An 18,101-nucleotide genomic window follows, 5' to 3' on the forward strand; every position below is an offset into this window, starting at 1 on the left:
TTTTTCACATTTTTAATATGTGCATGATAACATAACAAGAAATTTTTATATAGTTTGTTACCAATAAATTTTTAACATTTTAGAGGCTAAGTTATTTTATATTTTTTATAGGTAAAGAAAATTCGATAAAAATTCATTTTTTTAGTTTTTCACATTTTTAATTTTTAACATTATATTTGTTTATTATAAATTAAAAATTGATAAATTAAATTCGACAATACAAGAAAGATAAATATTAAATAATTTATTTCATTCAAATAGAAAAGGAGTACATTCAAATATTTTCTTAAACAAAATACATAATAACTTAAACATTTTATTCCGACGAGAATGATCAAGTTTTAACGGTGTTGGAAGAACCGCATTTATCACCCTTATCGTCGTCCTTCTTCCTCTTCAACTTTTCCGCCTGCGTCTTCGCCTCATTTTCCTTTTTTTTTCTTACGCTCAAGCGACATTTGAATACGGCGGAGAGGTATTGACATGTCTTCATCTCCTTCCGGCCCGTCATAAGCCACGCCATCGATAATTACATTGTTATTGTCCCAATCATAGTAGAAAACCATTTTTCGGAAAATAGAGAAGAGAATGTTGAAGAGAAAATGTAGAATGAAAAAAATGAGATTACAAAAGCACTATTTATAGGCTGAAAACCGGAATTTTAAAAACCAAAAATTTAATTTAGGCACAAAAAAAATGTTACGGAAGCTGAGGGGTAAGACTGTTGACTAATCTGCCGCATTGACCCAATGCGGCAGGAACGACTGCAGCAATGGGTCAATGCGGAAAGTGATTCTGCAGCAATGAGCCAATGCGGTATGTCGGTCCAACCTTTGACCAGTCAACTTATAATAATAATGGCACAAAAATTAAGTATGAATTCACAAAAAAGTATAAAATTATTAATATAAATTTTAAAAACAAAAATTAGGTATGAATTCACAAAAATTGATATTGATTTAATATTTGCACAAAAATTAAGTATGAATTCACAAAAAAGTATAAAATTAATAATATAAATTTTATTATTAAAATTGATAATTTGATTTTTTAACTAAAATAACATATATGACAATTTTTAAAAACATAAAACTCACAAAATATTGTAATCATAAAAAATCAGAAATACTATTTGAAAACCAAAGAATTTAATTTAGGCACAAAAAAAATGTTGCGGAAGCTGAGGGGTAAGACTGTTGACTAATCTGCCGCAATGACCCATGCGGCAGGAACTACTGCAGCAATGGGTCAATGCCAGAGTACTCCCGCATTGATTCATTGCGTCAGGAACTCGGCTATAATGGCTCCAAAATCTGGTTGGTGGTTATATTTAATGGGTCACTCCAGTAATGTTTCATTGATGGAGACAGTTTTGTTTGATTCAACATTTACTTCTTATTACTCATTTTACAATTTACAATATACTTTCAACAATTTCAAATTTACTTTCAATTTACTCATTCTTGAAGGTGATCTCAAAAGGTTAGTTTTCGATTGTTGATGGCTTTTTTTTATTTAAAGCTTGTAGTTCCTCTTCTAGTGAAAATGATAATTACGATTATTATACCTCGTTAGACGAAAACCCGTAGCTCGTCGTAAGTTATTTGTTGATGAAGATACTGTAAATCTTGATAGTGATGATAATATGAATAATGTTGGTGGTGATAATATTGATGTTGATAATGTTAGTGTTCATAATGTTGATAATAACGTAGGTGGTAATAATGTTGGCGGTCATAATGTTGATGATAACGTTGGTGGTGATAATTTTGACGGTGAAAATGTTGATGACGTAAAAGATGAGAAAAATGTTGAGAAAAAGAATCATGGATTTAAGAATAGTAACGATGTTGTGCCTTATGTCGGCAAGATTTTCGATACATTGGATGATACGGAAGCATTTTATAGGAATTATGGTCGAAAAGAGGGATTCCATATAATAATTAGGAATACTCATAAGCGAACAAACACAAATGAACCATCATACCGTTTGTTTATTTGTCGAAAAGGTGGAAGGGTAGGAGCGACGCCGTTGGATTTTGGTAAAGGAAAACGAGTTAAAGAGGTAATTCCACGAACGAATTGTGGTGCTCGAATGTGTGTCGTTCACAAAGTGAAGATGGACAAATGGAAAATTAGTTCGGTGGATTTAGAACACAATCATAAATTGGTGTCGCCGGAAAAAGTTCAATTTTTTCAAAGATCACTCAACATAGATCCTATGACGCGATCATTGATTGAGTTGTTTAACAAATCGGGAATTGAGACGGGCAAAGTAATGAAGTTTCTTAGCGAGACAAAGGGGGGTGTTGAAAATCTTGGTTTTTCTAATCAAGACGTACATAATGTCATACGTGATATTCGGCGCCGAGTGTTTGATTCGGGTGATGCAGAGTGTGGATTACTTTTGTTATGAGAACTACAAGAAAATAGTTTTGGTAATTTCTTTTATCGGGTGGATGTAGATGATGAGAATCGTGTACGGGGTTTGGTGTGGGTTGATCCTCGGTCTATGAACGCGTACAAGAATTTTGGTGATGTGGTTACGTTTGATTCAACTTACCGGACGAATAGATATTGTATGCCTTTCATACCTATTACGGGCGTAAACCACCATTATCAAAATATACTATTTGGATTTGCACTTGCAAGGGATGAGACTGAGGCATCGTATAAGTGGGTTTTGAGGACATGTGAAAGGCATATGGCATAGCCTATTTGTATATTCGAGGATTTAACTCAACTCAAATAAGAATGTAATAAGTAAATAGTGGATCTATCGTCAGAGAGATCTCATATAGTAACATCTGTCAAAGGATTAAGAAACATTATTCATCTACAGACTTGAAGACTTAATTCACTGGAAGAAGCTCAAGAAATTGATCAAGCCTCAGTGATATAAATCAGGATTGTGGATTTAATCAAATGACAGAGATCTCGTCAGGGTATCAATTAATTACAAGGATTTAGTCTGAAGAAAATCAAGAGTATCAAGGTCAAGGCTTGAAGAAACGTCACAGAAGTTAGTCACTCATGAACCAGACAGTACATCGAGTGTCAACATTGAAGTGGTGGAATTGATTCATAATTGACAGTAATTTTCAGAAGATTTTCAGAAGAATGGTTGCTGCTCAAGATTAGTATTAATTCTCTATTAATTAATTAAGTCATATAATTTAATTAAGAAAATAAATTATATCTGTAAAGATTAATTTATTGATTAATTGAATTAATTGATTAATTAATTCAGAATTAATATTAAGGATTTTCAGAATTGTTATTAGATTAAAATCTATTAATAATTCAGTAAGACAATTTGATTTGAACTACTATGACAATCGGTATGACAATTGATAGTCATACCGAAAGTCTTGCTAGTTCATTCTGATTGTCTTGCTAACTATTGGGATTGTCTTGCTAGTTCAAAAGGATAGTCTCACTGAAAGTCCTACCAGTTCAAATGGATTGTCATGCCAGTTCATTTGATTGTCTTGCCGAAAGCCTTGCTGATTCAACTGGATTGTTTTGTTTACTTAAACAACAAAACACAGCAGAAGTTATTCATGCAAGTATTCAACATACAGAACACACAAGTCAAGAGAAAAAGAAGCAGAAAACAAAGGCAAAACAATTTCATTTTTCATCTGCTTTCTTCAAGATTAAATTTCTAGATTGTAAAGTCAAATCCAATCAACTAGAAATCTTTATCTTGTTCTTGTGTATCAATCTAGCGGATTAAAATCCCTAGAACTTAATCTCAAATCGCATTTAGCATTTGATCTTTTAATTGCAAAAATAGAAAAAGTTCATGTCGAATTTATTCTAGATTTGTAATAATTGATTTGAGATTAATCCCTTGTAACCGATACCGTAGTTGTAACACCTTTCAAGTTTAATAAAAGTTTTATTTAACTTGAATTTTGTTTCACTTTTTATTCCGCATTTTATTCGCTTAAACGGTATTGTTTGCATTCAACCCCCCTTCTACAAACAAATTGGGACCTAACAATTGGTATCAGAGCCTTCTGATTAACGTACAAATCTAGATCCTAGACTTTTGTGTTTCTTTCACTTCTTGAATTTTTTTTATTCACTCAAAAATTCATAATGACTACACAAAAAGCTGGAACCGTTAAAATTCCACTTTTCGATAAAGAAAATTATGTTATATGGAAGAAGAAGATGCTACTGTTTTTACAGGTTGCTAATCCCAAATATTTGCAAGTGTTAAAGAAGGGTCCAAAAATTCCTATGGTTATTGAACCAGAGGTAATAGAAAATGATGTGGTGATCACCAAAGCGAGAACTTATGTGAAGGATCCTGAGGACTTCTCTCCTGCTGAAATAGAAGAAGCCTCCCTGGATGCTAGCCTTCAATTAATCTTAGTAGATTCCCTTAATCCCTTGATGAATAGACATGTGATGAATTGTAAAGATTCCAAACATATCTGGGAAACTATTGAGATTATTAATGAAGGCACAGAGGAAGTTAGGGAGAACAAACTAGAAATCCTAACCTCTGAGTATGAATACTTTAAATCCAATCTAGGGGAAGGAATCACTGAAGTGTTTGAGAGGTACAATGCATTGATCAACAACCTGAACATTAATGGTAAATACTATTCCATCAGGGAGGTCAACAAAAAGTTCCTTTTAACACTGCCAACTCATCTCGAACATAGAATCACTGCCATAAGAGAAGCAAGAGATCTGAGTGAGATTTCTTTGGAAAGGCTCTATGGTGTGTTAAAGACTTATGAGTTGGAGCAAATTCAGCAGAAGGAAGTTTACGGGAAAGGAAGAGTGGTCAGCACGTCTACTGCTCTAGTAGCTGATGAACAACAACAACAACCACAATATCAACAACAATCTCAACAGTCAGAAAGAATGGTACAGTCTTCCAAGGTTGAAGATAATGTGATAGTAGCAGAATTTGATTCTCCTACTACAAATCAATCAGGAGATGATTATTATTCCTTGGAAGAACTGGAGCAATTGGAGGATGAGTCAATGGCCCTGATTGTCAAGAGATTCTCAAATGTCAGATTCAAAAGGAATCCCAAGTTCAAGTACAAGTCCAACTACAACAGATTCTAGAAAGGTGGATCTTCATCCTCTAACACCAGCAGTGGTGGGTATAAAACAGGGATGGTTGATCGAAGCACCATTCGATGTTTCAACTGCAATGAGTTGGGACACTTTGCCACAGAATGCAGGAAGCCAAAACAAGCTAGGAAGACCTCTTACGATTCTAATCAGAAGAGTAAATCTGAAAGGGCTTACCTGGCAAAGGGAAGAAGCTGGGATGATACTGACAGTGAAGATAAAGAAGTTGGGAATCTTGCTCTCATGGCTAGTGATGCAAGCACCTCATCGTCAAGAAAAGAGGTAAAATTTACTGATGCTGAATTAGTTTATCATCTAGGAGGTTCCTTAGATTGTGCTCGTCGTGATAATGAATTGTTAAATCAACAAATCAAAGACCTTGAGAAAGAGGTCAATGAATTAAGACTTGTACACATTAATCAAGATAAATTAAAAGATCATGTGTCTTTTCTAGAGAATAGAGTTGACTGTTATAGAAAACTTGAAACTATTCTTAAAGACAAGATCACTGGTCTTGAGGCTAAGGTTAAAGCTTACTTTAATTCTTGTTCGAAGTCCAAAGAGTTTTACAATAAGCAAGCTGTTAATCAAACATCTGGTATAGGTTATGATTACAATGCTGCTATTGGAAAATTAGGCATAAACTCCCCTCCTCATGTCTGTGCTAAAGGCAGGGAAGTACCACATGTGCTTAAGGGTGTTGATGAACCCCTCTATAAAGAATCAATTGCTGAACCATTTGATGAGACCTCTTTTATTATTCAAGAAGAAATCCGTGCTGAAGATAATGCTAATGAGAAAGCTGTCTCCAAGTCAAGTGTGTCAAAAGTTCCAGTCAAGGTTGTGAAAGCAACTGAGACTAACTCAGACACACATGAGTTGGATAACACAAATGCCATGTCTACCATGCATAAGTTGCCTATTGTTAATCCTTCTCATAAAGCATGTGGTGTTCCTGATTGTATGTCTTGTGCTTTTAATCTGATGTTTGCTTATTTTAATGGTAAGCATGTTTCTAATGATAAGACTACTCCTCGTCAGCATGTGAATAATAGAAAGCATGATAGGTCTAAGACTGCTAGTCCTCCTAAAGCTAGAAAGGAGACATTTATGCCTAAGCCTAAACAGAAATTTGTCAAGGCTGTTCACAAGGTCAAATGTTCAGTCATTGAGAACGTTGAGAATATTAAAATTAAGAATGTTGTTTTGCCTGATAAAGGCCAATTTTACAAGTATGCCGGACCTAGCCAAGCTTGGGTTCCGAAGAAGGTCTAATCCATTTGTATTGCAGGGCATTAAACAGGTACAACCGGTAGTGTGGATTCTTGACAGCGGATCGTCAAGACATATGACCGGAGATAGAGCCCTGCTATCAAATGTGGTTGAGAAAGCTGGCCCAGTGGTTACCTTTGGAGATAACAGCAAAGGTTTAACGGAGGGATATGGCTGTTTGCTAGCTGGAAATGTTATCATTGAAAATGTATATGTTGTGCAAGGACTTGAACACAATCTGCTTAGCATTAGTCAGTTCTGTGACAACGGCTACAATGTTTTATTCGACAAGCTGAAGTGTCAGATTCTGCACAAGAAAAGTGAAAAACCCTCCTTAATGGGAATCCGGAAAGGAAATCTGTTCGTAGCTTCATGAACTCTGGAAGCAATCCTGAAGTCAATTGTTTCTATGCAAAGGCATCGTCAGATGAGAGTTGGCTATGGCACAAGAGACTTTCTCATCTCAATTTTAAAACAATGAATTCTCTTGTAAAAAGAGAATTGGTAAGAGGTCTGCCTCAGCTGGAATTCTCTCCAGAAGGACTATGTGAGGCTTGCCAGAAAGGAAAGTCAAAGAAAGCAAGTCACAGAGGCACTAACATATCTTCCATAACTGGTGTTCTGCAATTATTGCACATGGATTTATTTGGACCAGTTAATGTCCTTTCGATGTCAAAGAAGTGTTACTGTCTTGTGATAGTTGATGACTATTCCAAGTATACGTGGGTTTTATTTCTTCATTCTAAGGATGAAACACCACAAGTTGTGATTGATCATATCAAGATGATTGAGTTAGATTCTAACGTCCCTGTTAGAGCAATAAGGTCAGATAATGGGACAGAATTCAAGAATGCACTTCTCAATGAATTCTGTACAGACAAAGGGATTACCAGACAATTTTCAGCTCCTAGAACCCCTCAGCAAAATGGAGTGGTAGAAAGGAAGAATCGTACATTGATTGAAGCTGCAAGAACGATGTTAAGTGAATCCGGTCTTCCAATGTACTTTTGGGCTGAAGCTATCAATACTGCATGTTATACTCAGAATCGAACTCTAATCAACAAAGACTTCATGAAAACTCCTTATGAGATTTTGAATGAACAGAAACCTTCTATCAAATACTTTCATGTATTTGGTGCCAGATGCTTTGTGCTCAAGGATGGAGATGAGCGTCGTGGTAAATTCGAGGCAAAGGCATATGAGGGTATTTTTGTTGGATATGGAAGAAGATCATACAGAGTGTATATCATTGATCAACACAAAGTAACTGAAAGTGTCAATATTACATTTGATGACACTAAACTCCCTAGTATCCAAACTGAAGATCCTTCTGAGAAACTGAAGTTTGATGATATGTCAGATTCAGAATCCGAACATGGTCAAGAACCTGAGGTTGTTGCTGGTGAAGAACCTGTTAATCTTGATGATACTCAAGGTAATAGTGATGGAAACTTTGGCAACAATGTAGATACCACTGCTACTGATGGAGAATCTTCAAGTCAACATGGCAACAACTCAGGGGGAGATGCTGAAGGATCATCTAGTAGGACACAACATCACAATGAATTTCAAGGTGAACCATCAAGATCAAATCTTCCAAGACAGACTGTCTGGAATAAAGCTCATCCTTTTGAGTTGATTATTGGTGATCCAGATGTTGGAGTCAGAACTAGACGTGCTACTCAAAATGAGTGTCAGTTCTCAGGATTTCTTTCTGAGATGGAACCTAAGAAGATTGAAGAAGCACTAACTGATCCAGATTGGGTGATTGCTATGCAAGATGAACTCAATCAGTTTGAAAGTCAACAAGTCTGGAAACTGGTACCTAGACCTACACACAAGAAAGTTGTTGGTACTAGGTGGGTATTCAGGAATAATCTAGATGAAGATGGTGTGGTTACAAGAACAAGGCAAGACTGGTAGCAAAAGGGTATTCTCAAGCTGAAGGCATTGATTATGATGAAACCTATACTCCAGTGGCTAGACTTGAGGCCATCAGGATATTTCTGGCATTCGCAGCATTCTCAAACTTTAAAGTTTATCAAATGGATGTCAAGAGCGCCTTTCTGAATGGAAAGTTGGATGAAGAGGTATATGTAGAGCAACCTCCTGGTTTTGAAGATCCAGATCATTTGGATTTTGTCTTCTTTCTTTTCAAGGCTATCTATGGGCTCAAACAGTCTCCAAGAAAATGGTATGACACTCTCTCTGAATTTCTTATTGAAAATAGCTTTATTAGAGGTGTCATAGACAAAACTCTCTTTTCTAAAAAACATAAGAATGATACTATATTAGTCCAAGTCTATGTGGATGATATAATATTTGGGTCTACTAATGATAATCTCTGTAAGAGATTTGCTAAGTTAATGCACAGCAAGTTTGAAATGAGCATGATGGGAGAGCTGAAGTTCTTTCTTGGATTACAAGTAAATCAAAGGTTAGTTTGTCAATCCAAGTATCTCAAGGAACTCCTCAAAAAGTACAATCTAGAGGATTCTACATCAGCAAGGACTCCATCAACTACAGCTGTCAAGCTTGGACCATGTGAAAACTCCATTAAGGTAGACGTCACAAGCTACAGAGGTATGATTGGCTCGTTACTCTATCTTACTGCAAGTAGACCAGATATTATGTATGCTACAAGCTTATGTGCAAGGTTCCAAGCGGATCTTAGAGATATTCATCTCGTTGCTGTTAAACGAATCTTAAGATATCTTAAGGGAACACCAAATCTAGGTATTTGGTACCCTAAAGAATCTGGTTTTAACTTTGTTGGATATACAGATTCAGATTACGCAGGAAGTGTTATTGATAGGAAAAGCACCTCAGGAAGTTGTCAATTCCTAGGAAGCAGGCTAGTCTCATGGTACAGCAAGAAATAGCAAACAGTTTCCAACTCAACGGCCGAGGCTGAATATATTGCTGCTGGAAGCTGCTGTGCTCAGATCTTGTGGATTAGGAACCAGCTACGGGACTATGGCTCTGTATTGAACAAAATTCCTATTTTATGTGATAATACAAGTGCAATAGCCATCACCAACAACCCTGTGCAGCACTCGAGGACAAAGCACATTGACATCAGGTATCATTTTATTAGAGAGCACGTCATGAATGGTACTGTTGAACTATTCTTTGTTCCAACAGAAGAACAAATAGCAGATATTTTCACTAAACCACTTGATGAATCCACATTTACCAGATTAGTTGGTAAATTGGGCATGTTGAATAGTTTTAGTGATTAATTTAGTTAATATCTGAGATCTGTTCTTGAATGAATTTAAAAATGAATTGTTCATAAATGAAAAATTCATTTGCAAATTTGTTTTATCATTCTATCATATTTCTTGCTTATTTCTATGGAATTTTTTATTATCTTATCTATTTTATTTACTCGACTTGTTAACTTCAAATATCTCAGAATATTTTATTTTCTCTAAAAATATTTTTCTATGAATTTTATTTGCTAAAATTCAACAGAAATCTATTTTTGAAATAAAAATAATTAATTCTGAAATATTGTCTTTGTTTTTGTAAATATTTTATGATATTTTTACTAAGTTATATAAGTCTTTATTTCAGTACATATTTATATATGTGTGTTTCTGTGTTTTAAAGCTGATATGATAATCGGCAAGACAATTGAAATTGTCTTGCTGAAAGTCATTTCAGTTTAAATTTTGTTTATTATGTTATTCAGTATAGTTTTATACTGGCAAGACAATCGGTATGACTATCAATTGTCTTGCCAGTTATAAACCTTATATATAATTATTTTCCTTTTATTATTATACTGGTATGACAATCGGTATGACTATCAGATTGTCATACCAGTTATAAATTTAGTGTTTATTCTTTTATTTGTTTTCCTTCTTTTACCTGGTATGACAATCGGTATGACAATCCCGGATTGTCATACCAGTTATACTACTTAATGGTTTGTGTGTCTGTTTTTTTATTTTCATCAGTTCATTTTATTTCATAATTTCAACAGTCTTCTTCTCTTTCTCTCTCTCTTCGAACTGCTACTCCAAAGTCACCATTGTTTCTTGCTCGAGTTTTTACTCAGCATACAAAAATCATCACTCCTGTGATATATACATACAAGTATATACATACAGAAGTGCTGTTGGATTTTTGTTAAAGAAATCAAACAAATCAAAATCAGTTTCTGTTTTTTGATTTTGGGTATTTTTTATTTTATTTTATTTTTAATTTCTGATTTGTGTCTTTTGGTTTTTCAAAACTGTGTTTGTGAGTTAGGAATTTTAACGAGATACATTCATGTCTAAATTTTTCGATTATAATTAATTTAATTCGAATTATTAAATTAATTTAATTAATTCGAATTTTTTTAATATTATTCTTAAAATTCTGAAAGTGTGTGTCTTATTATTATTTTAAATGGCTCTCAATTTCCAAATTGTCGCGCATAATCAGGTTGGTTATTTTAATCCGGAAAAATGTGATGTGGAAAAATTTAAGCCTTGAATTAGATTTTTAAATGACCATTCGATTGTTAGCTCTGCTATTAAATCAAATGTGATTTTAAATGTCGATCTGCTTAGACTGATTTGCACAACCTCTACTGTGGCCGATGATTCAAAATCTTTTTCATTCACCGTGGCAAACACACAGTATGTGGTTGATGAAACAGTAGTCAATCAGGCGTTAAATTTTCCATTGGACAATTTCTGTAATTTACCCTCTGAAAATGATATCACAAACTTTTTCCATGCTATTCACTATCAGGGGGTGATCAATTTAACCAAACTTTCTAAATCCAATTTGGTGTCTGAATGGGATATTTTCTTCGATACACTTTCTAAAGTGTTTGCCAACTGCACTAAATCCAACTTTCACAACATCACTTCCACTCTGCAGTATATTGGTCTTGCGGTTGTTTTCAATCAAAGGATCAATTTTGGCAAACTACTTTTTCCCATTCTCTTGAGACGTCTCACTACTGCTTTACGTGATCATTCTACAAATCGTAGGGTATCATGTTACTATGCTCGTTTTCTCATGCTTATAGCAGATCATCTTCTTACACCTGAACACAAAGCCCTTTTTGCTAACTCTGCAGTAACCGAACCCCCTCCAGTAAGCAAAAAGATTTACACCCGCCAAGACACAACCTTTAAATTCATGCAAGTTCCAGTACTTGTATCTGCTTTCATGGCCACTTATATTCCTTTACCTATTTTCAATCTTCCCGGTCATGAACAGCAACCTCAACCTCCAGTGGTTCAAGCCACCCAGGCTCCTCCAACATCAGATGCTCTTCCATTACAGGTAGTAATTCCTCACCCTCACTCCACTCCTACTTCTGTTGAAAGACCCCCACTGGTTGATAGGGCTGACCATGAAGTTGTAGAACCACAGCTTCAATCCCAGGTCATAGAGCCAAACACAGAGTCACATTCTATCTCAACCTCTCCCCCACTGTCTAAAATGTTACCCAGAAGATTAATAGGAAGTAGTGCATTGTTAAATGTGAGTGAACCCTCAGCTCTGCCTCCTCCAAAGAAAAGAAGAACTTATACTGAGGCATCTGAAAGCGCATCCTTGTCCTCCCAACAGGACATGAACTTTGAAATGGCCGATAAACAGTTACTAGAGACATTCTCTCAACAGGATGAATCTATTGAAATTCGCCATAGGGCCATGGCATCTTGTACTGAGTCAAGCACAATTCCATTACTCACAATGGAACCATACATATCCACAGATGATACTCAGGACACAGAGCGAGGAGCGCACATAGAGTCTGTTACAGTGCCTGCCATAGTTACGGCAGAAGAGCAGTCACATGCTTCTGAGGGAAAATCTGACTCTCAGCCACCCTTAATAGAGTCATTTTCTCCCCTCCCAGATCAAACACCTCTGGCTCCCTCAAGGGATTCTCCACTCGCAGATTTATCTGGAGAAAGTGGAGGGCAACTCGGTCAATCTATCCCTGAAGCAATTCAGACATCTATTTCACATGAAATGATAGGTTTGACTGAGGATCGGGACTCGCGAATTCCCATTGCACCACCACTGACCTCTCTTGAAGAGGCTAGGGTGATTTTAACTGCAGGTACAGAAGAACAGCAACAGGAAGACTCCTCACGAGCAATTATATTGAGAGAAACACAAGCACGTGAGGCGAGTGAACCAAACACGAGTGAAATTCAGGTGAGAGCACACACAGACACTGATACTGTAAACCTGTTAGCTCAAATTGCTGCCCTAAAAGAAGAACCTGCTAAAAGCCAAGCTGAAGCTCAAGCATTCAAAGCACAAGTGGTTGAACGGTCTTCTTCTTCCACCTCTGTCAACAATCAGCTGGCACTCATAAGGAATGATATCTCAGATCTCAAGAACACTGTCACACCAAAGCTCAATTCCATTCAGGAAACTCCAACTTTATCAGCTGATGACATTTCTAACTTCTGCTCTCTACATACAAGGATGACTTCTCTTGAAGATTTGGTTGAAATGAATCATTCACTGGATTCCTCTAGATTTCTGAAGATAGAGACAGGTATGGAACATCTGAATGAAGGGATGAAGCACCTGTACTACATGATCAAAAATTCTCACTGTCCCAATGAAGAATAAAGGACTTACTTTGAAGGGCCGTCTGGTGGAGGCTCAGGCTCGGGAGGTGATGGAGGTCATGGAGGATCTAAGGGAAAATCAGTAGAGGATCCCTCAACTAAGGGGGAGAAGAAAGGGAGTAGTGGAAAGGGGAAAGAAAAAGATACATCTGCTGGGGACAAAGGAAAGGCTGATGATGTCTATTACAGTGGAGAACAGGATGACTTTGACATTTTTGACATTCCCACTGAACCAGTCTTGGAAGATAAAGATGGTTTATTTGAAGCTGAAGAGGAAAGTGATTTTGGAGATTGGGAAGAGGAAGCTACAGTGGATCCTATCTTTGAGAAAGAGTTTCAGCAGCAGCAGTCAGAGATGAAAAGAAAAGAAGCTGAACTCAAAAAGGTCTCCCAGATCATTGACAAGAGGAAAGACATACAAAGAACAGAAACACTTCAAAAGCAACGTCTTCATGACATTAAGGCTCAAGAAAGGAGAAGAGATGTCAGACTGAAGATTGGTGAAAAATGGGATGAAGCTAGGAGAGTACTTGATATGCCTCAGCTGAGCACTAACAATGATAGACAGTTTCTACATCTTCTTGACAAGCTGGAAATCTCAAATCCTAACAATGACATGTACATGAATGCTATTAAGACTGAAGTCTCAAGGATCACAGCTGCTTTTGATAGATCCCTAAATGAGATGAGCATTTTTGTATATTGTCAGAGTGAAGGATCTTTCAAGGTGTCACTTCATCTGTTTGAGAATCGTTCTTTGTCAGAGATTTGGGTTCTTCTCAACAAGGTAGAAAGAAGCTCAGAATTGAATGAAGTTCTTTGAGAAAGGCTTAAAGAGTTTGCCAGCAGGGCTAGTCCTCAAGTGGTCAACAATCCTCATCAGGTGAGATTCTTTAAGTCTGATTGTCTTCAAATCTGTCAGCTAGATGTACAATCTCTTAAAGACTACTCAGCTAAGCATCTGGTCTGGATGAAACATCATTTAAGAACTGCTGGATACTCATCCATGTTGAAGACTCAAGCTGCTGATTTGATTCAAGCTTATTGTGAAAAGAATATTAAAAGGTACAATCAGATCAAGAATAAGCTGAAGTCAGTTGGAGTTCAACCAGTCAGACCAACAAGCTTCACTTCAGAAAAGGATCGTGTCTTTGACAAAGAGTTGCTTCAAGATTTAGAAGAAGGTGAAGTCAGAAGAGAAGACAACTGAAATCAATTAGCTCAAAACTCAATGTAATATGATTAGAGCTTTATGAATCAAGATAGTCTAATGTAGTTATATGTTCAGGCTAGAGGAACATCTATCTTGTATTCACTTGTAAATTTCTTTTGGAATCTGGAAAATGTTAAATATAATCCAGAACTTTTCTGCTATTTACTTTGCATTTCTGTTTATATCTTTTTCTTATTTGTTAGTTGAGTTATCCTCTAGGTATTTGTTGTTATTGTCTAACAAGCAAATAGGGGGAGATTGAAAGGCATATGACATAGCCTATTTGTATATTCGAGGATTTAACTCAACTCAAATAAGAATGTAATAAGTAAATAGTGGATCTATCGTCAGAGAGATCTCATATAGTAACATTTGTCAAAGGGTTAAGAAACATTATTCATCTACAGACTTGAAGACTTAATTCACTGGAAGAAGCTCAAGAAATTGATCAAGCCTCAGTGATATAAATCAGAATTGTGGATTTAATCAAATGACAGAGATCTCGTCAGGGTATCAATTAATTACAAGGATTTAGTCTGAAGAAAATCAAGAGTATCAAGGTCAAGGCTTGAAGAAACATCACGGAAGTTAGTCACTCATGAACCAGACAGTACATCGAGTGTCAACATTGAAGTGGTGGAATTGATTCATAATTGACAGTAATTTTCAGAAGATTTTCAGAAGAATGGTTGCTGCTCAAGATTAGTATTAATTCTCTATTAATTAATTAAGTCATATAATTTAATTAAGAAAATAAATTATATCTGCAAAGATTAATTTATTGATTAATTGAATTAATTGATTAATTAATTCAAAATTAATATTAAGGATTTTCAGAATTGTTATTAGATTAAAATCTATTAATAATTCAGTAAGACAATTTGATTTGAACTACTATGACAATCGGTATGACAATTGATAGTCATACCGAAAGTCTTGCTAGTTCATTCTGATTGTCTTGCTAACTATTGGGATTGTCTTGCTAGTTCAAAAGGATAGTCTCACCGAAAGTCCTACCAGTTCAAATGGATTGTCATGCCAGTTCATTTGATTGTCTTGCCGAAAGTCTTGCTGATTCAACTGGATTGTTTTGTTTACTTAAACAACAAAACACAGCAGAAGTTATTCATGCAATTATTCAACATACAGAACACACAAGTCAAGAGAAAAAGAAGCAGAAAACAAAGGCAAAACATTTTCATTTTTCATCTGCTTTCTTCAAGATTAAATTTCTAGATTGTAAAGTTAAATCCAATCAACTAGAAATCTTTATCTTGTTCTTGTGTATCAATCTAGCGGATTAAAATCCCTAGAACTTAATCTCAAATCGCATTTAGCATTTGATCTTTTAATTGCAAAAATAGAAAAAGTTCATGTCGAATTTATTCTAAATTTATAATAATTGATTTGAGATTAATCCCTTGTAACCGATACCGTAGTTGTAATACCTTTCAAGTTTAATAAAAGTTTTATTTAACTTGAATTTTGTTTCACTTTTTTGTTCCGCATTTTATTCGCTTAAACGGTATTGTTTGCATTCAACCCCCCTTCTACAAACAAATTGGGACCTAACAACATGGTTGGAAGCCGTCGATAATAAACCGCCTCGAACAATTATTACTGATCAAGACATTGCATTGGGAAATGCCATTGCCGAGGTCATGCCTATGCCACAAACAAAGCATACGTATTGTACATGGCATATAAGTAGTAAGTTTCCCGAGAAGTTGTCTTATTTGTACACAAATTATCCAGAGTTCAAGACAGAGTTTAATGCATGTGTGTACAAGTCGTTGACACCTACATAATTTGAAGGTAAATGGGAGCAATTAGTCGAGAAGTACGATCTTGAGGATCATGCTTGGTTAAATGACATGTATGCTATTAGAACTCAATGGATTGGTGCTTACACGAAGCAACATTTTTCCGCTGGCATGACTACAACTTCAAGAAGCGAGTCTACAAATTCTTTTTTTGATGAATATGTGCAATCATCTACCGGTTTGAAGGAATTCATTGAGAACTCCCAAAAGGCTTTGGAGACACAATATCTGAAGGAGGTTAAAGCCGATTATGACAGCGAACAATTGGAAAGGAGATTAGTTTTGCACTCATCCTTGGAAATGCATGCATCCGAAATCTACACGAAAGAAATGTTCAAACGGTTTCAAAAGGAGCTTATGAAAAGTACATGTTACATCGTGAACAGTGTCAAAAACAATGAAACTTATATGTCGAAACTGTATTTGGTTGAGAAGGCTACCCTGCCGGAGAATTGCAGAAGAAAATATCGAGTGACAGTTTTCATGTATGAAAAAATTGGATGCTCGTGTAAGAAGTTTGAACATTCCGGGATGATTTGCAAACACATAATCCGTTATCTTGACAAAAAACAAAAAATCAAGATACCGGAAAGTCTCATCATGGGTAGGTGGACAATGAACGGCAACAAAATTGTGGGGCCTCTTCCATATGCTCCTCCCGATATTGGTAATGATGGTGCATCACAACCATTAAGGTATGGTGCATTGTGCAAATCTTTTCAAGATTTAGCTGCTTCCGGTAGTTGTTCTGTTTCACGGTATAAATACTTAATGGGTGTGATTGATAGAGAGAAGAGATACTTGAAAGATGCTTTTACGAATGAAGAGCGTAGAGAAAGAACCCATGAGGCAAAAACTCAAGAGGACTACCAACATGATCCAATATTTGATCCTCCAACGTCGAAAACTAAAGGAAGGAAGAAAACAAAAAGATATAAAAGTGGAATTGAGACGGCAACTTCAAAGATCAAGATCAAGCCTCGAAAGTGCAATTATTGTGGGGCGATCGGAGGAGAACATGATGCAAGAAACTGTCCCCTAAGGGAGGAGCATAATCGAAGAAATTTTTAGGTTTTAACCTAACAATTGTTGATAAGTAGTACATTAGTTCTTTTAACGTTATTTAAATTTACACATAATATTAATGTTGCATATTAATGCTATTTTTTAACAAAAATATTATCCAACTCTTATTATTAATATTAATATTGTTTAAAATACTTTCAACACCAAAACTCTTATTATCCAACTTAAAATATTGTAAGAGAATTGTGACAGAGCACCCAGCAATGAGACATTGCTAGAGGTCTCACTGCAGCAATGACTCATTGCTGGGTACTCTGCTCCACCCAAAACTCAATGCCCCTTTTTGTTAACAAAAGTGAGTTTAGTAATAATAATATTTTTAAAATATTTTCCAACACCAAAATTCTTAAAATATTTAAAATATGCAGTATTAATGTAAAAATTTGAAAAAAGTGATTTAATCAACAAAGTGAACTAGACATTAAATTAGTCAATGCGAACTAGTGATGGATAACTCTCCCGCAATGATTCAATGCTGATGTCTCCGACGGATGAGGAATTATATCACTCGACGGATAATCCTTTTGATTATCCGACGGATGACTCTCCCGCAATGATTCAATGTTGAGGACTCCGACGGATGACTCTCCCGCAATGATTCAATGCTGAGGTCTGTGACCAGTTTTCTGCAGAAAACTGACAAGCAACCTAGTGTTTGCCAGTTTTCTGCAGAAAGCTGGTCACAGACCTTTATACTGCTAACATCAACATTGCGGGTGATTTACATAGTTTAAGAAAAAAAACGGCATGGTTCCGTTTATTTTTATAACTTACCAACCTGTTTCAACTAAATCTAAATCAACCAACCAATCAACATCAAATCTAAATGCAACATCAATCCAATAAAAATAATCATAATCAATAACAAAGAAAACACCGGAACAAATCCAAAATATAAATTATAGTCCCCTGTTCCTCTGCTGGATCCCATAGTCACTTATCCGTCTAGCGAGCCCTTTTGAAAGCTCCCAAGTTATGCGATACCGGAATGTCCAAATA

At 35.8% G+C, this 18,101-nt stretch overlaps 1 protein-coding gene across 1 annotated transcript; it reads left to right on the forward strand.

The window, feature by feature from the left end:
* Positions 1-16,067: 16,067 nt before the first annotated feature.
* LOC141674433 (protein FAR1-RELATED SEQUENCE 5-like) lies at positions 16,068-17,087 on the forward strand. The gene has a single exon (XM_074481140.1). It carries the CDS (start codon positions 16,068-16,070, stop codon positions 17,085-17,087), a length of 1,020 nt encoding a protein of 339 aa, XP_074337241.1.
* The last annotated feature ends 1,014 nt before the right edge of the window (positions 17,088-18,101 follow it).

This window comes from Apium graveolens, chromosome 7, assembly GCF_009905375.1.
Source record: "Apium graveolens cultivar Ventura chromosome 7, ASM990537v1, whole genome shotgun sequence".
Lineage (NCBI taxonomy): Eukaryota > Viridiplantae > Streptophyta > Magnoliopsida > Apiales > Apiaceae > Apium > Apium graveolens.